General features: G+C 44.3%; 1 protein-coding gene across 2 annotated transcripts in view; it reads left to right on the top strand.

Moving 5' to 3' along the window:
* Positions 1-20,183, top strand: part of NELL2 (neural EGFL like 2) — a 253,190-nt gene that overhangs the window by 44,331 nt on the left and 188,676 nt on the right. For both annotated transcript variants that reach the window (XM_037009597.2, XM_037009594.2), the window contains exon 3: positions 9,389-9,539. In XM_037009597.2, the coding sequence (XP_036865492.2) occupies positions 9,389-9,539 (151 nt within the window). The remainder of the gene's footprint in view (positions 1-9,388; positions 9,540-20,183) is intronic.

Consider the following 20,183-nt stretch of genomic DNA (forward strand, 5'->3'; position numbering starts at 1 on the left):
CTTATATGGTGAACGAATTCTTACATAGTGAATAAATTCTTACATGGTGAACAGTACAAGGGCAGTCATCACAGAAACTTTCGGTTTTGATCATGCAATATGACCTATAAACAATCAGGTCAAATATGAATATTCGTTTGATTTTTGTACTTGATTTATATGTTGATCCCACATTTCTCCTATTATTATTATTATTTTTATTTTTAATAAAATGCTGAAGTGGTAGGTAGATGCAAGATAAAGGTAGAAAACATAGTTTAGTGCTGTAAGAAGGCAAATGTAGATGATCAGATGATCAGGTGTGTGCCTATGGACTAAGTATTAATCCAGGCTAGACAAGGGCATCAAGACATCCACGGATGCAGAAGATTTCTCTCAAAGCAGGGGGGGTGAGGTTCTGAGCCTCACCTCTGTTGATCCCCAAATTCTCACCTGATGGCCCCCCTGCGACTGTGCCTGTCTTAGGTTGTTCCTCCCTTGAGGAATCTTACCCGTCTCTGGCTAACCAGTCATCTTCCGGGGCCATACAGGGAAATGTAAAGTTGGTAAGTGAGAGAGAAGCCATATTGTTTGCAAAGGTTAGCTTTTTACTTCTTTGCAGATTTATGCCCTGTGGCTTCTATGCCCAGCACTTGTCTCGAGGTATCTTTACCACCTGGAGGAATTATGATACTCGGTAAATTCGATATGAGGCACGAATTCTATTTAAGGGTTGTAATTAGGAAGGAAGAAGAAAAGCTATAGATGTAGCATATGAAGGAAACTTGGGAGGATTGATTATTTCTTTGACATATCTTCTTGTATAGTACCTTAAGTATGTATAGGTTTTAAACTACTAACTAATTTGCACACACATATTAACATAATAGGAATACGGTGACATAAACAAAGCAAATCTATAATTACCATCCATCTCCAGTGAAGCCAAGAAAACCAGTTAGGCACCCTAGGCATTTGTGAAAATTTATCTATGATATGATGGATATTGTCCAACTGTACTTGAACCATCAGACAAATTAAAGCAGCCCATTTCTGGGATCTGTTCACATCCCATATGTTCTTTTAACCATAGATAGTCTATAGTCATGAGATTTTGGAGTGCTACAACTTGCACCCCTCCCAACTCTTGGTTGAGTTCCAACAGTACAGATCTGGTCAAATTCGTTGTCTCACTGTATGCAGATGCCAGCCTAGACATCTCCCTCCTCATTCTTATGGCAAGTCCAGGAGACGGTGGGCTGGATGCAGCCACAACCGCAGCATCGTCCGGATCCCTGTGGAGGCTTTTTGATGATCATCCCCTGGCACAAGTCCTCCAGAGAGTGCTGATGCCGGAAGCTCCTCCTCATATCGTATCTTAGTTCATTTTCTGGGTATCCAAGCTAGGCCTTGATCTCCTGCATAGAAACAAACAGACCCTTTGCCCACACTTTGACATGCCCTCTATACCACTGTGCAGAACTCATTGGAGGTCAGCACACAGTAACTGCTTTTTTTTTTTTTTTTTTTTTTTTTTAAATTAAGAGAAAGGAATATTATCAGAAAAGAGTACCTCCATAGCTGATCATCTGACACCCTTTAAGTGATCAACATTAAGGATATTTAAAGCATGCGTTGATCTTTGATTTACCAATAGTTTTATCCTGTTAAGGAGTAATCCCCCTTTTCCTTCTTTCTTTCTTTCTTTTTTTTTTTTTTTTTTTTTTTAAATTTTTAATCTACACTTACATGAAGAATACTATGTTTACTATGCTCTCCCCTATATCAGGTCCCCCCTAACAACCACATTACGGTTACTGTCCATCAGCTTAGCAAAATGTGGTAGAGTCACTACTTGTCCTCTCTGTGTTGTGCAGCCCACCCTCCCCTTTCTCCCTCCCCCCCATGCATGCTAATCTTAATACCCCCCTTCTTCCCCCCCCTTATCCCTCCCTGCCCACCCATCCTCCCCAGTTCCTTTCCCTTTGGTAACTGTTAGTCCATTTTTGGGTTCTGTAATTCCACTGCTGTTTTGTTCCTTCAGTTTTTCCTTTGTTCCTATACTCCTCAGATGAGTGACATCATTTGGTATTTCTCTTTCTCCGCTTGGCTTATTTCACTGAGCATAATACTCTCCAGCTCCATCCATGTTGCTGCAAATGGTTGGATTTTTCCACTTCTTATGGCTGAGTAGTATTCCATTGTGTATATGTACCACATCTTCTTTATCCATTCATCTACCGATGGACATTTAGGTTGCTTCCAATTCTTGGCTATTGTAAATAGTGCTGCGATAAACATAGGGGTGCATCTGTCTTTCTCAAACTTGATTGCTGCGTTCTTAGGGTAAATTCCTAGGAGTGGAATTCCTGGGTCAAATGGTAGGTCTGTTTTGAGCATTTTGATGCACCTCCATACTGCTTTCCACAATGGTTGAACTAATTTACATTCCCACCAGCAGTGTAGGAGGGTTCCCCTTTCTCCACAGCCTCGCCAACATTTGTTTTTGTTTGTCTTTTGGATGGCAGCTATCCTTACTGGTGTGAGGTGATACCTCATTGTAGTTTTAATTTGCATTTCTCTGATAATTAGCGATGTGGAGCATCTTTTCATGTGTCTCTTGGCCATCTGTATTTCTTTTTTGGAGAACTGTCTGTTCAGTTCCTCTGCCCATTTTTTAATTGGGTTATTTGTTTTTTGTTTGTTGAGGCGTGTGAGCTCTTTATATATTCTGGACGTCAAGCCTTTATCGGATCTGTCATTTTCAAATATATTCTCCCATACTGTAGGGTTCCTTTTTGTTCTATTGATGGTGTCTTTCGCTGTACAGAAGCTTTTCAGCTTAATGTAGTCCCACTTGCTCATTTTTGCTGTTGTTTTCCTTGCCCGGGGAGATATGTTCAAGAAGAGATCACTCATGTTTATGTCTAAGAGGTTTTTGCCTATGTTTTTTTCCAAGAGTTTAATGGTTTCATGCCTTACATTCAAGTCTTTGATCCATTTTGAGTTTACCTTTGTATATGGGGTTAGACAATGGTCCAGTTTCATTCTCCTACATGTAGCTGTCCAGTTTGTGTCCTTCCTTTTTTTAAAGAAATTCAAACATTTCACTTATTCATGGTTTCAGTGGTTTTAGTCATGACCGAAACATGTTCCATAAAGTATAGAGTCCATGAACTTGATTTTCCTTGTACGTTGAAGACATTGGCTTGTGATTGTAGCTGACAAACTCCATGCATCCAATCTGAGTTCAGTTTGATATAACATTTTGGGTTGGTTTAAATGACAGTCAAGCAAATTACTGATTCTTAAGTCTGTTCAAGTGATGATCAAGTGTCATCGAGACTGCTGTGTACAGAGAGTGAGGCTGGGTCAGTCGGGGAACGAACCGACCTATTAAAGCTTGGATGACGTCATCATAGTCATGGATATCATATTGTCACCATCACCCTTTACCTGCGGAACATTTCTGCCTATTTGGTCTTTGTCTTGGCAGTATTATAGTCAGGAGAGGAGATGATAAAGAGGAATATTGTTTTGGCTCTTTTATTCTCTTAATTTTGCTGGTAACAAAACAGCCGGTTAACTTCACTGGTGAAGTCCTGAGGGTCTGCTTCACATCAGCCAAAAGCCCTAATCTGATTATAAACTCAAGTGCCAATTTAATATTTTAAAACGTTATTAAGTGCCCACCTTAGTAAGTGTAGTTACTCTCTGTTAACATACACAAGTAATTATTGACTATATTCCCTATGCTGTACTTCCATCCCAAAACTTGTGCCAATTTTAATTTTAATCTACAGTGAAGATTATAACAGTAAATTAACGAGAATGCTCATACTGGTTGATCCCCACTGCTCCCCCTGAAGATGTGGGAGACAAATTACTATCAGAAAGTTACTTGTTAGCATGGAATCCAAAAAAATAATAATATTAATAATTGGTATTAAATACTTAAAGAAGCTCCAACCTGACTCTCCTATTCAGTAAACACCCATGTCTGCTGTCCCACAGCAGTGCTGGAAGCACCAGTCCAGCTTGGAAACAAACCAGTCTCTCTCCCACTCCCCTCCCCCTGTAACGGTGTTGATGGAGCACACACAGCCCATGGTTACAGTCCCGTGGTTTCACATTGTTGCAGTATCCACACATGAACCCCTCACTCGAACCTGGACGTCTACGACTAAAAATAAATACTTTGTTGTAATCGCTTTGTTTTAGTGGGATTTTTTAGGCTCTGCACCCAATCAAAATGGAAAATGTTGAAACAAAGTCTTGTTTTAAACTCAAGCCGTTCTCCAGTTAAAAGGGCCTCCGGCAGCCTGGGTGTGTTGGTAAGTTTTTCTCCTGGGCTTGGCAGTAGCATCCTGGGGCCCCTTTTCTCAGGCTATGTTTTTCTCTGAAGAGGTAATTCAAATGATCTCTGCTAGCCCTTTCTTGAAAGGAAATTCAGTTAACATTGATCTTTGTCCATAAAGAATGGTTATTCACAGTTCTGTGGCAACAGAGTGGTAGGCAGGATTTTATTTTTAATAATTTGGTTGCCAAAGGCTTTTATGGTAATTTTCAAATGTGGATACTGGTGTTTTGTGGCTCAGTCTGGGATACTTGGACTCCAAGTCAGCTCAGAAAATAACCACGAGGGTATTATGGCCTTGGCCATCTTGAGGGGGTCACAGCCCCACTGCCTGAAAGAGTAAAAGTGTCACAACCCACTGGACAGCTCACGGCGCTGTCCCCTTCCCACGCTGGCCCAGAGACCTCATTCTTCTGGGTGCAGAGTTTGATCTGATACTGCCACACTTTATTTTTCTCTGTTTGGTTCCTAACAGAAGACCTTGTTGAGAAATGGCTTAACATGCACCTGAATTAAATGACTGATACTGGAAACTGAAGGGGTAACAAAAATGAAGTTGAATTCTCACATGGTGGTCTCCTTGACTTGGCATTCTGGTGAGGGCCAGAACTGGGTCTTAAGGTAATAATGGTGGGAACTCAGAAGTTCTCTGAACATTGTATATGCCTTGGGATGAAGGCACAGGGCAGGGATGCTAATTTAGAAATGGGGAGACAGAAACGCAAATGGGGAAAGTGGCCTTTCTTAAAATTACTACTAAGCTAGTCACTTAAGGAACTAAAACTATTACTGTATATGAGGTTCTCCGGATTTTTCTGTGTTGGCCGTGCCTTATTGCGTTTCTGTCTGTGAGTGGCAGTTGGACAGGGACAGAGGATGCCATGTTCAAGAGGCAGTGCAAACAGTGGGAAGGAGACTGGACTGGAATTGTCAGTCCTATGACAGCTCTAGCGTGTGGGCGCCTTGCGGGAATCACACAACTGTTCCTCGGCTTGTTTACCCATTGGCAGGGATGAAGTCATGGTTGCCCCTATTGAGTGTCCAGGGCTTTGTGGGAACAAAGGGAATGTGGGCTCCAAGAACGAAGTCCACGTTTTTGAAGGATAAATGCTGTAGAGCACCAGGTGTGCACCGTTCATGTTTGTGTGCGTGTGCATGCCTGCATGTGCGTACATGTGTGTGTGTGTGTGTGTGCACTTGTGTGCGCGCATGCATGTGTGTGCGTGCATGTGTGCGTGTGTGTTGTCCCTGCTGTGTGACAGACTCAGTGTTCTTGGTCCATCCTTTCATCACCTCCCATTCCTGGGATTCCAGTGACTCGCTCCTGCACTCCTGTGACCTCAGGCCCGGTATTCTGGTGATTTCTAAATCAGTCTTGCCAACCTTGATGCCTCTCTCGAGATCAGAGCCATCCTCCTACTGGACCTTCCACCTGCATGCCCCCCAGCACCTCGGAAGGCCCGTTTCTACAACTGGACCCTGTCTGGGGGCCATCACACACAGTTGGTTTCTCAGCTAGAAACTTTGGATTCTGTTCAATTCAATTTTCTCCTTGCCTTTTGCCTTTTTCATGTGTTTCATCAGTAACCCAATTCTTTAGCTTCAACTTCCTAAAATTCTCTGTTTTCACCTCTCTTGTTTATTCTGATGCTACTCACAGAGTTTGGGCCCCCATCAAGTCCTTTCTGGATTCAGGCATAATGAATTTTTGACAAACATGTGCTTAAGGAGAACAGTGGATTTAAATATCATCATAGTGGGTGAGGGTTGGTGGGAGGTGGTTGCACAGAGAGCTGGGAACGATGGTGTCATCGAGACGTGTGCCTCCTGTAGGTGCGCTCTTCTGTCACATTGGATTCCTGCTCACTTCCCCTGTGCTCTGGGCCCCTGGGCCTGGGGCGCCAGGTGAGGAGGCCACCCTGAGGCTGTGGTAAGTCGGGCCAGGTTCCTTGCACCCACCTGCCTTCCCACCGCCCCTCACTGCAGCACAGGTGGGAAGTTCATGCAAACCCCAGTGTTTAAACCTCGGTGCAATGAACTTGGTTAATCAGAATGGAAAAGAATATTACTTTTCCTGTCGCTACAGCATGAGCTGAACGGGGCTCCTGCTGGCCATGTTTGTGGTTGAGGGTCCCCCTTCCTGCAGGTTACCCTGCCCTTATAGAGGGTACGATCTAGAGGGCAGTGGGCCGGGAGGAGAGGTTGGGCAGGGCGAGAGCCCCTGTCCTGAGTCATGACCCCGCAAGGGTGGGTCGGCTTCAGGGCCAAGCTGGACGGAGCCCCCACAGGACTGTGCATTGCACCCAGCTGGAGCGGGCGTCGCCTCCGAGCCGATGCCCCCTGTGTCCATCCGCGAGCGTCCCGACTGCCGTGGCCTTGGCCCCTCTCTCGGCGGAGCGCGGGCCGGGCGCCCGGGGAGCCGCACGGGGTGTCCGCTGTGTGGGCATGGGGTCACCGGCGGCCCGGACTGCTGGGGTTTCAGGCCGTTGCCATGGGTTCCATGTTTCTGTTTCCTCAAATGGCCTTCCCCGTGGCCACCAGAGCAGCTTTCCTAAAGGGCAGGTTGACTGGGTTTGAAAACCGGTTTCCTGTGCCGCGTCTCAGCCGCGCCGCCCTGCACTTGCGTCTCCGACACCGATGCGACCCCCTCTGCTCGCCCTTCCCTTCCAGGGTCGGTCCTCACACGGCACCCGGTCTGAGAACAAGACAAACAAAACCCACCAAAGTACCGGAACTTCTCGGCCCTCCCGCGATGCCGAGCCCGGGGGCGGCGGAGCCCGACGGGCCATCAGCGGAGGCCCCGCGTGCTGGGGGCGGACCCTCCCCGAGACCCCCAGCGGGCGTCCCCTCCCTGGAGCCCCGCCGCGCGCTCCCCGGGCCCCTCTCCGCTCACTGCCACGCCCGGGGGTCCCTGCCATCTGGCCCCGTCTCTGTGCCCAGTACGGCCCCTTCTGCATTTCCGTCGCGTACGGAGCCGTCCATCATCCTTCTCAGCAGGACAAAGCCTGCTGTTCGAGCTCTACCTGCCCGCAAAGGGAGAAGCTTAGTAAATGCTCACAATTGAATTCTGGTTCACTTTTATCTGTCAAATTTAAGTGAAGTAATGAAGTTTGTGAGTGACTCCCTTGTGCATAAGTTAGTGTGGATCAGGAGTTGACACTGGATGACTCGCCCTCTCAAAGCCCATTTCGTGTGGCTCCCTGAGGGAGGGAGCGCTCTGGGGCAAGGAGGAGGGTGTGGGGTCCCCCCAAGAGCCGACCGCAGCCCAACGGGCCTGGGGAGGAGCCCCACGCTGACCCCCGCAGAGACTGCACGTCTTTGTTATGCTTTTGAGTCTTGAATATTGAGTGGGACTGAGGAAATTTCTTTTTGGAAAAGAAAACTTTGAATAAATAGCCTGTCCTGACCCACTGCCCTGGATTAGGTGCAGTTATGAATCAATTGCTGTGAACGGGGATTGGCGAAGCCCTGATTAGCCCAGTGGAAGTTGTGGGTGGGAGGGATTGTTTTTCAGTGTAAATCGAGGTTTTTGTTTGTTTTTTACCAAGAGGGTAAATTGATAATGCCGAGAGAAACTGCAGGTGGCCGTCAGCCTGGCGCAGAGGCCTGCCCATGCAGCCCAGCTTCCCCATCTTGCCCATCCCTCGGTGTCCCCATCTGGGCCACACGCTGCCCTTTCACACGCCGTCCCTACGCCTGGAACGCCCTCCCTCCCGTGTACCCGGTGAGCTCCTCCTGATGGGACGCAGTCTGTCCTACGAGGTCCATCCTTCTGCTGTGTTGGCTGCTTCTCCCTCCGTGAGCTGGCAGCATTCTGTGCCTGCTTGTCTGACAGCGTTTCTGTTATTGTATTGGGATTACTTGTCCCTTCCTCTATTTGCTGGGTATCTTAAGGGCTTCTTCAGGTTTGTGCAATCCTAGGGATGGACACAGACCAGGTGATTACATTTTTATTCCATGAACTGTGGGGCTAACAAGGAGGAACTTCATATTAGTCCCGTAATCGCTGCCTCATCAGGGCAGTGGTTCTCGGCGAGGTCTCTGCTGCACCGCCCCCAAGCGAGCACCAGGCTCATGTGGGGGAACTCTGGGCTGTCCCAGCGACAGGGGTCGGGGCACCGCTGGCCTTCAGCGGGCCAGGACCCCGGGTGCTCAATGTTCTGCAGTGTGCTGGATAGTCTGGCACAAGGAAGGCTTGTTCTCTGCAAATGCTGTAGTTTCCTCACTAAGAACTATTTACCTAGTGGTCCTGGTCCTAAACATAGTAAAGAAGAGAATTATTTGGTAACAGAAACTGTGTTTTTGGCTCCCATCAGCCCTTGGCACACACGTGACTAGGAGAGCCTTATGCTCAGTTAGCAGATGGCTTGACAGGTCTCTCCTGCCCACTAACCCCATTTCTGTCTCTGTTTATTTCCCCTGTGTCCCCTGGGGCTTGGGTCAGGCTCCACAGTGGAGCCTGAGATGAAAGTCTGCTCCCCCAGGCATCCCCCCTCCCCCCGGGCCAGGATTTCTCTAGGCCTGAGGAGAGGATCATGGGAATTAAGTTCTGTGTATTTCTTTCAACAAATATGGCAAGATAATTTGGTCTTCATCCCCTGCACAGAAGGCTCAGAGTGACTAATTTCAATGATCTTTAAAAAATCTATCTATAGCAAGCCTTCTTGGGAAAGACACCAGTGTGGAAGGTGGCATGAGATTTAAATCCAGTTTCTGTCGGGAGGTGTCAGATGCTGAGTGGCTCTGTCGCGGCCTTTCAGGTCCTGCTCCAGGAAGTCCATCTCTTGTCGTTGGTGCTGGCATCCTGGCGTCCGGGACCAAGCACTCACCTCTTCACCTCTTTGGTTCTTTGCCTCAAAGATGCCATTCTTGAAAAAAGATGCCAAGCTCAGTGATTGGTGTGGTCACCATCATGCGTCCCCCTTGTTGAAAGAATTGGCCAAGAGAGCTGGGGACTCGGTGCTCCTTGGTGATGTTTTCTGGATGGTGTTGCTTGTAAAGTGATTTTATAAACCAAATTCTAGTCCATTTAGTGTATGTTTCCATTTTTAGATACTCCCAGAAGTATAAAAGCATCCACTGCTACGGCTGAACGGCTTTTTCAGAAGCTGAGAAGCAAACATGAGTTCACTGTCTTGGTGACCCTGAAGCAGGCGCCCTTGAACTCTGGGGTCATTCTCTCCCTGCACCACTTGGATCACAGGTGAGTGGGGCCGCTGGCGTCTCCCATGTTTTCCTCATGTGGGGCTAGATGTGCACATGAAAGACAAGTAAACAAAGGCCAGACTGGCTTCAACCCGAGGATGGCTTCGCTGCGTCACGCAGGAGTGCAGACGGCCTGCAAGAGCTGCCGGCAGCCTGGGAGCGGGAGGCGCTGCGGCCCCGGGTGCGCGGCCCTCCAGCTCGCTGACCATTGCTGCGTCCCTCCTGAGGTAGCTTCCTCGGAGGTGCAGTCAGACATGCTTCTCTTTAATTTGTGAAGAGCTCCCAAAATGCTACATTCTCTTTCTTTAGGAAATTGCTTGGGTTTAGAGTTTAATAGTCTTATAATTCTAATCACTGACAGGTAACCTCCTTTCTCAGCCCAGTTCTCAGACCACAGCACTTACAGCTGGGTTCTTGGATCTTTGTGGGATCAGAATGCATCTGGTGTCTCCCAGCTTCTCGTAGGAAGAGCTGGGGGCAGCGATGGGGAGCAGCAAGGAGAAGAAGAGACTCACTCATGACACTTGGCATATATATATGGGTCAGGGTTTAAACCCAGTAGGGCTGTGGAGCCCCTGCTGGCCTGTGCTCTGTGGCAGGCCACCCCTCAGTGTGTGTGGGAGCTGGTTAGATGAGGTTCTCGTTGCTGTTTTCCTCACAGCATCTCTCAGCTAGTTAGTGACAGAGTCAGGACCTGGACCCGCTTCTTCTGGTCCTTGAGTCAGAGTTTCTGCCAGTACAACTGTGCTACTGCCTGACCTCTGCCCTCTGACAGCCTCGTGTTACCACCACCTGACCTGTCCCCTGACAGGCCTCGTGTTACCAGCTGACCTGCCTCCTGACAGGCCTCATGTTACCACCACTTGACCTGCCCCCTGACAGGCCTCCTGTTACCACCTGACCTCTGCCCCCTGACAGCCTCGTGTTACCACCACCTGACCTGCCCCCTGACAGGCCTCCTGTTACCGCCTGACCTCTGCCCGCTGACAGGCCTCCTGTTACCACCTGACCTCTGCCCCCTGACAGGCCTCCTGTTACAGTCTGGACTGTTTTTTCCCTCTTTTTGTTGCTGACGTCATCTCTCTCGCCTTAGGCTTATGCTCACCCTTCTCCTCAGTGTCATTTCCTGAACATTTATTGATGGATTCCCTGCTTCCTCTCACAAAATATTAAGGCAGTTTACAGAGCCATCTATAGGACAAGGCAAAAATAAAATGAAAATTGAAAATGAGGGCAAAAAGAAAAGAAACCCAGTTGGATGATAAAGAGAACACACTATTCCTGGTTCTGAGACCAGAGACCTATTTCTCCTGTGGCCTCTTCGGGCGAGGTGCAGCAGGTGTCCTTAGAGAAACAGGTTCGTCTCAGCCAGGGCATTGTGCCACGGTGCCCTCCAGAAAAGGCAAATCTACAGAGATGCTAGTAACATGCATGTAGGTGTGAGGGTCCCTGAATCAGGACGGCCCTGGAGGCCCTAGGAGTGAGCAGCCACGCTCTCTACAGCCAGGGTTTCCTGCCCGAAAGCCGGTGGTGCCTCCTGGATGAGACGCTGAGAACAGAACATGTTCAGGTTCCCTATAAATGACTTCTCAGTGTAGTTCTTAAGAGTAATTCTGATTCCAAGTCAGACTTCTCCGATAAACACCTGAATCGCAGCTATTCTTTGTTGACAGTTAGGTGAGAGGTAAGTGTTGAGCATCAATAGCAATTGATTTGGACAAACTACTGACATTTATTATAGAAACTGAGGAGCGTACTATCAGGAAGTGGTGGAATAAAGGTGCCCACCTCTGCCTGGGAGTGGCCAGCAGTGCCCAAGAGCAGGGCCACTCTTTTCCTCAGGAAGGAATAGTAATATTTAACATTCATAATATTAATTTAATAATACCAAACTTAAATATATTAAATAAATAAAAATATTAATTTAATAATATTTAAGAATTTGAATCATAATGTACATACACTATTTTATACGTGCAATGATGTTTTACAACTTTTAAAAATCTAGCAAAATATTTTGAAGATTTCCCCATACCAATAAATATTCATATTTATTTTTAATGACCAAAGATTATTTTGCTATTAGATACAGATTAAAACAGGGGTGACCAGTTCTCACATCTACCATTAAAAAATCCAATGTGTCCAAAAAAGTGTCTAGTTTTTATCAGTAGAACTAGCTGAGGTGCCCACTACGATGAACCAGTGCAAACCATGTGCCTGGGTGGGTGAGTGTGTGTGCGCGCAACAGGGTCGCTGGCCACCCAGCAGTGAAATGCCGACGGGTGCCTGTCGGGGAACGGTCACCTGTCACCCTTCGCCTGCAGGGCCTGGGTACAGGTGCAGCTTGCTGTGAGGCTCCCAGTTCACTGAGGAGCATCTGCATGCCGGGAGCTCTTCCCAGTCGCTTTGTTAGGGGCGGGCCCGGTGCTGGACGTGCGTGCGGGAGCCAGAGTCAGTCCTCTGAGTCAGGCCACGTGGGGCTGCTGCGGGCCCAACAGCGAAGGAGCCGGGGAGGAGGGGACACTGCTTCTCTCCTGAGGTGTGTTCCCGGCTCAGTCCTGACTCCGTGCCTGCTGAGCACGTGGCTGTCAGGCAGCCTGCTCCGAAGCCTCAGTCCGCAGGGAGGCGTCGTGCCCAGAGCCTCAGTGGGGATCCCGCTCCCACTGGCAGGGGTGGAGGCAAGTGAGATAGCCCGGCAGGAGGGGGATGCCAGGCACCGTGGCCATCTGCTCAGTATCTGCCTGCCATGCCTTTCCGTTCTCTCTGCCTGTCCAAATCCTGGCCTTCGTAGCTCCCTGAAGCCTGTCCTGGCTTCCCGTTGGTTCCCAGCAGTTTCCACCAGTCTCTTCCTCTGTCAGCCTGCAGTGCAGTCTTCCCGTGCGTGCGGCTCCTTTGCTAATTCTAGCAGGAAACATCTTACCTAGTTGTCAGATGATTCACATATCTACATACGCGTTAATTGTATATGAGACATTAAAGGTACCACGCACTGCCTTTGATCATAATTGTAAAAAATATTTATTGAGGATTTATAAGATGTTATATTTATTTTTGAATTGAAACTACATCCCATGGTTCAAAATGTAAGAGGCACAGTAGGTTGTAGAGAAGACGTCTTGCTCCACGTCTATCTCTGGCCATTTAATTTTTGCCCCAGAGGGCGACTGTTGCTGTCCCTAGAGACATTCAGAAAATAAAAGTATGAAAGAGAAGTGCAGCCACAGCCAGTCAGTGGTGTGCCTGGTGGGGCAGCCCGTGCCGGCTTATAGGGCTGAAACTGTGAGCTGGACACTCCGTGGCAGTTGAAGCAGGCCGCAGTGCACACGCCTACACCGCGCAGGTCAGCGGTGCTGCCAAGTGGGGCCCTCATCGTTTTTTGGATGTGGTTTTATTGATAAATATTACTTTTTTCAATGAGTCCTTATTCTTTTCCTATTTCTCTTCCATGTTTCCTATACAAGTAGATGTGTGAGCCAGTATCTTAGGATTATTTCTCTAAAGGACAGGGTGCTGCTGGTGAATGTTCACCAGCACCCCTGCCTGTAGCCCTGGTGTGAGCCACCGCAACACTCTGGGGTGCAGCCTTCTGGTCCTTTTGTGTACTTGTGTGTTTGTGGAAAATTGTATACAGTTGATCATTTTTTATTAGATTTTAATTTTTTTTGCTGTCAAGGATTGTGCATGAAACCTGTAACCTCTGTTTCATCTGCCATGCTGTCACACTCAGTGAGATGCTGAGTAGCATTTAATGGCTGAAGAAATGGGTGAGAGAGCAAGAGAAATACCATCCTGAGCACACCAGGAGCCGTGGATGACCTCACAGTCTCATCAGGCTAGGGCACAGGAGCTGGAGAACGCTCAGGTTGCTTTACCAATGCAGGGTGCCTGGTCCGTCCTGAAATGTCATGAGCTCTGGGGTGAGGGTTCACCTCATCCGCAGCCACTGCTTCGAGGCAGCTCTGAGTCCGGCTTTTGGAGAATAATGAAGGACACCTGTGACAGGTTGTACGGCATCGCAGCCACTGTTACGGCTGGAAACCCAGTCATACAACTTTGTGGGCTTGGACATACGACACCAATAGGCGCTGTGTTCTGGGGTGACTGCAGCGAGCTAAGAGCAAGATGGAAGTGGGAAGGGGGCATCACAGCTTCTTGGAGTTGGACGAGGGCTTTTGTCAAACCTTGGCACCGAAACACAGCTTGAAATTAAGTGTCTATTTATGACACTCCTCGGAGCCCTGCGGTGCTCTGGCGTCCTGTGAACAAAGTCCCATGGGACTGCTAGTCTGAGATGCTGGTTTCAAATGGTGTTTGAAACCATTTATGAAAAATCAGACACACATTTCATGTGAGCACAGTATGAAAACCTTTCCAGTGATTCAGCCATTTCTGTGTTTATTTAGGTATATATTAGCCAAATCAGTTTTACCTAAAATAATAATATATGGCACTTTATGCCTGAAAGAATGAAGATATTCAGGTAGATCAAAGGAGTTCTTTCATCACGATAGTTTTCTGGCTATTGTATTTTGAAAGGGAAAATAAGGAATGGAGAAACAATTCTAAGGTATTGGTTCACTTATCCATTTATACAGGAAATATAAAAGAGAAATATGGAAACAGTAAAGTCTCATTGAAAAGCGAAGTATATTTATAAGTAAAGGCGGCTGAGAAAGTTTCCCCTAATTCCAAAAGGACTCTGTTCCCTTTTTCCATGTTTTACAAACCTGCAGTTTCTACACGATGAATACAGTCCCTTTTGTTGTCCCTTTGTATGTGGTACAGTCTCCTCAGTTATGTTCTGTAGTATGTGATCTTTCTCCTTTATTTAGGATAGTCTTGGGATTTAGCTACAGAAATCGGTTCTCATGGGGTTATTGGGAATTTTTCTGATACCCAAACAGCTATGCTTCTAACTTTGAATGCTTTGCAAATAGTGTACATTAAATAATTTGTGGCAATAGATTTGCAAATAAATACAAAACTGCCCTGTTAGTTTGCCATCCTCTTCCATATTAATAAACTTGAGGTGAAATGAGTGAGATTTTTTTTCTCTCTTAGTATTAATTATCATACATTCTGGATGAGTAAGAATATATTTATGTATGAGGCTGATAAAATCTATCTTCATATTTGTGAGTGCTTGTCATGTATTAAGCCATTTTTCTTTCTTGACATTACTAAGTAAAAATTAAACTTGCTGGCAGTATTTGCTCGACTTAATGGTTCTGAACTAAAAGATGACTGTTTATTATGTTTAAAATTAACAGACTAACATAACAGCTAGTACACTCTACTTTATGGTTTCACTTTTCTTAAAAAATAACATTAAAGATAATATAATTTATAAATTAAAAGCTCAAATCCCAAGTTCTGTATAGTTTAAAAATATTTATATATATTTTGTTCTGTATCATTATTTATCTCTGACAAAATTGCATCTTCGATGTGTATTTCAGTGCCTCCCTTACTATTAGGGACGTTGCAATATACACTCTAATGTGGTCAAGCGCACATATGTCGCTGCCAGGCAGGTGCGGTGCCTTGATCATCAAAGAAACTGAGTTAAAGTGAAGACTCAGCAAGCCAACGGGATTTCTCATATTTCTTCTATGTGCCAAATTTGCATACAGGTGAAGTGGTGGAAAAAAGTACGCATTTTAGTATATAGAGGCCATTGCGTGGGGCACAGAGCTCCCTTTTGAGCTGGAGAGCCGAGGCACTGTTTTCCTCCTGTCAGCATCCCACTCTCCTGCAGGCGGAGGAGTGAATCAGCCGGCTGCTGCTGCGGCAGCCATGGGCTAAGCAGCCCACCTCACGCCCAGCACACATGTTGGGTAGTTACCTCCCTAGGCAGAGCAGGGGTGTCTCTAGCCCTCCATCCTGTCTGGAACTACGTCCAGTTACCAGGCCCCAGATACCATAGGCCATCCAAGACCCTCTGCCGCACTCACCCGTAGCTCCATTGCATCTGCCCTCTTGGCTCCAGATGGCAGGACACCAACACCGTGGCTCTACCGGGGTCAAGCCTCCGTGTTTGAGGAAGCCAGGCTGGTGTTCCTGCTCGAGTGTCTCCATGCCCCCTTCTCTGCTGCCTCATCTTTCTGTGTGATGGCAAAGGTTCACTGTTCATTGTAAACCATGGGTCCATGTTGCTACTGATGGACAGTGACAATCTGCTTTTTTTTTCTGGCATTAGAAAATACTTCCAATGATTAAAAATTTTTTCTAAATACTACTTCTTCACTTGGGAATGGAAAGTTTGAGAATCTTATTTTTAGTTCTTTATTTTTTTCTTTTGATAAGAACTTGTGGCTTTATTATTTCCCCTGTTACCACTTTTTGAAGATACTGGTATTTTAGGACAGAGTAGCTGGACCAAATTTTAGGGCATAGTAGGTTTCCCTGACTGCCTTTAAGTCTTAAGCTTTTCATCTCTAAATGATTTAGTGTCTAATCCTGTGTGTTGTACAGAAGCTGTACATGAATGTTTTTTTCAGATATTAGCCCAGAATTATTTTTTTAAGGAAGACCAAATCTGTCAAATGATCAGTTCCTATCCAATATAAATGCTTTAGGCAGAGGCATTTTGTCATTTTTTTCCTCATGAATTATATTTATCATATTGACATACTGTAACTTATTAATCTTCTATTTTTGTAAATTTAGAGTATTTATAGTTTTTTAGAATTATAGTTAATGCTCTGTATTGGGCATATAGTAGGTGCTTAATCTCTAATTGTTACCTTAGGACAAATTCCAAGAAATCCAAGTTGTTGGGTAACTGGCTTAAGAGTTTTTTTCTTTTTTTTTTCCATATAAATTTTTTGAGTGTTTTTTGTACTTCTGTAAAATATTTCATTGAAATCTTGATAGAATTGCATCAAATCTATAGATGGCTTTTGGTAGTTTTAACATTTTTAACAGTAGTAATTCTTCTAGTCCATGAACATAGGATACCTTTCTATTTGTTTGTGTCATCTTCAATTTCTTTCATTGATGTGCAGTTTTCAGAGTAGAGATCTTTCATCTCCTTAGTTAAATTTATTCATCTCCTTAGTTAAATTTATTCCTAACTATTTTATTGTTTTTGATGCTGTGGTAATGGAATGGATATTTCTTTTTCAGAAAATTTGTTGTTAGTGTATAGTAATACTACTGATTTTCATATGTCAGTTTTGAAGCCTGCAACTTTACTCAGTTCATTGATTAGTCTAATAGTTTTTTGATTGAGTCTTTAGGACTGTCTATATATAAAATCATGTCATCTGCAAATAGAGACATCTTTACTTCTTCCCTTCCAATTCTTATAACTTTTATTTCTTTTTCTTGCCTTATTGCTCTAGCAAAGACTTCTAGTACTTACGCTGAATAGAGGTAGTGAGAGTGGTCACACTTGTCTTGTTCCTGATTTTAGAGGAAAAGCATTTAGCCTTTCACCATTGAGTGTGATATTGGCTGTTGGCTTGTCATATATGGCCTTTGTTATGTTGAGATACATTCCTTCTATGCCTAATTTGCTAAGCGTTTTTATCATGAATGGATGTTGGATTTTGTAAAATCTTTCTTATGTGTCTATTAAGATTATGATATAATTCTTTTTTTTACCATTTTTTAATGTGATGTATCACATTAATTGTGTATGTTAAACCATTCTTGCCTCCCAGGGATAAATTCCACTTGATTGTGATGAATGATCCTTTAATATGTTGCTGAATTTGGCTTGCTAGTGTTTTATTGAAGATTTTTGCATCTATATCCATCAAGGATATTGGTCTGTAGTGCCCTTTTCTAGTTTTGGTATCAGGATAATGCTGGCCTTATAAAATGAGCTTGGGATTGCTCCTTCTTCAGTTTTTTGGAAGAGGTTGAGAAAAATGATGTTAATTCTCTAAATGTTTGGTAAAATTTGCCAGTGAAGCTTCCTGTTCCTGAGTCTTTCTTCAGTGGGAGGTTTTTGGTCACTGATTTAATCTCCTTACTAGTAATTGGTCTGGTCAAATTTTCTCTTTTTTCCTGATTCACCTTGATCAGAGTCAGATTCCCAGTGGTGGAGCCCCACAGATTCTCCCTCAACTCCTGTGCTGTGAGATGAGAATAGTGACAGTGACATGCAAAGTGGCTCACAGTGCTGGTGGATGCTGGCTGTTCCCCTGGGTTCCCTTTCCTTCTGGAGGAGCCAGAGGGTCAGAGGAGACCTCTGCACATGGTGCTGGGCCAGCCTGGAGAGGGGCAATGCAGTTAAGTGTGACCTCTTCTCTTACCCTCCAATGTAGTCTTGGTCTCTGGGGTGCAGGGAGTGCCTCAGCCTCGCCCCCGTGTTCTAAGATTCTCTGGGTGTTTTGTTTCTGAATAGTTGTTAGTTGTTCTTTTGAGGGGGAATGAGATCAGGAACAATCTTTGTCTCCATCTTGGTCCTATTACTGAAGTTTTTTCAAAGACTTTCTATCTAATATTTCTAATGCTCTTCCTGTTCAGAATTTTTTACTGTGTTTGAAACTTAATTCTTTATTATAAACTTCAGGATCTGTTTGGTAAGTTCTATGAAAAAATTTCCATTGGGATTTGTATTGGAATTGCATCCCATTTATAAGTTAATATATGTTAACATATTTATGATATTCAGTTTTTTTTACTCAGGGATATGACTTGTTTCTTCATTTTCTTTCATGTCTTCTTTCTCTTTTTTATAATTATCTCCATAAAGGGCATATGCATATTTTGTTAGATTTTTTTTTCCTGGAGAGCCTTACAGTTGTGCTATTACTCAGTCAGGATCTTTACTTTTCTATTTTCTAATTTGTAAAAGACTTTTAAGTTACTTTATGACCAGAAAAGTAGATTCTGTTTTGTATCTAAAGTAACATCTTCCATAGAATTTACATTGCTTTGTCTTTGGGAAAAAGTTGGATTCTTTGGGTGCAACTCAGAGCATAATAAGAAAATATTCAAGATGCCACCTAAGTTCATTTAATTCTTTTCTTAATCTGCCATCTATTTATATGTGCTGGCATTTCAGTGATCTTTTCCAAAATGAATGTTGAGGGATTGTTGTAATATATTTTAATTCCTTGGCATTAAAGCTCTTCTCCTTTTAGTCTTTGATGTCAGTGTGAAACTGCTTAAATGCTCTTAAGGCCTTTGATCAACCACTTAAAATCATTTTACAAAGGACTCTTTTAAAAATTATAATGATCTTCCTGCAGTTTAATATCAAGTGACAGGAAATACACTTCAGTGTATTTGTAACTTATTTTGTTATTTCTTTAGTCTTAGTGAAGCATGTACCTTTTAAAAAAAATCTTTGCAAAATATTTTGTTTTCCTTATTGACAGTGGAGTTTGTTATTTCTATTACTTATATCTTATTTCCCTTGTTGTATACACTTGAATACCTCTCATCTTGGTGAGGAGTCTTACAGTTTTGTGGCTGAAACCCTGTATTGATGTATTTCATGACAGCTGGGTAGAGGTTGTTCATATTTTATGTCTCCTTTTCCATGATTTGATCCCTCAAGTGTTTTGAAAGGAGAAGGTGATTGGCGCACATCGCAACGCTGTCATCTTTGTTAAACTTTGGTCATTGAAAACTCCAAGTGTTACAAATCTTAGGTTTGATTGTTCTTGAGGTTGCTGCACCAGAGAACTGTAAAAATTTAGCCAGTGAAAAGCCCTGAACAGCAAGAAAAAGGAAGTACAATGTGTATTTTGCATGACCTATGAGGACACAATTTATTTTGCAAATGATTACCCTCTTTGAAGCATTGAGTATCATATCCAATATTTTTTGATGATATGACATCTGAAAAATGGCCACCATGTCTAAACTTTACTGTTTTTTGAATATTAGTGAATTTGTGCAGTTTTCATGTATTTGTTAGTTGTTAGTGTCTCTAATTTGATAATGGTTTCTAAATATCTTTTTCCATTTTTACATGGGTGTCTTACCATTTTTCTTGCTTATTTGTAAGAATTCTTTATATATTAAAGATGTCAAATCACTGTCAGTCTTATATGCAGTTTTCCCAGTTTAATGTTTGATTTAATTAAACAAATTTTTTTGAAATAATTTCAAATATACATAAAAATTATAAGAATAGTACCAAGAACTCCCACATGTCCTCCTACCAGATTCCTCATTGGTAATATTTTCAGCTCATTTGCTCCACCACCCTTTATCTTTTATCCAGTATGGCCTTGCCTAACAATATGTACCATCACCTATAAATATGCTGGTGTATATTTTCTCAAAACAAGGAAACTCTCCTATATCGCCAGCCTACAATCTTCCAATCAAACAGTCACACTGATGCCACAATATCATTCAGTCTTCAGACCTCATTTGTATTTCATAACTATCTAAACAACGTTTCTTTTCCTTCCTGGTCTAGGATTCTGTCCACGAACACCTGTTGCATTTGGCTTTCATTTCTTATAATCTCCTTCCATCTGGAACAGGTCGATTCTTCCCCTGTCTCTGGTATCCTTTATGGTTGTAGACATGTAGGCATTTCATTCTGGGGATCGCCGTCAGCCTGGGTCCACCTGGTGTTTCCCCATCCCTCAGGCTGTGCGTCCTTGGCGGGACTGCCTCAGACACGGCACAGCCTCAGCACAGTCTGTGTCAGTCTGTCCCACCG

Source organism: Manis javanica, chromosome 15 (genome assembly GCF_040802235.1).
Source record: "Manis javanica isolate MJ-LG chromosome 15, MJ_LKY, whole genome shotgun sequence".
Taxonomy (NCBI): Eukaryota; Metazoa; Chordata; class Mammalia; order Pholidota; family Manidae; genus Manis; species Manis javanica.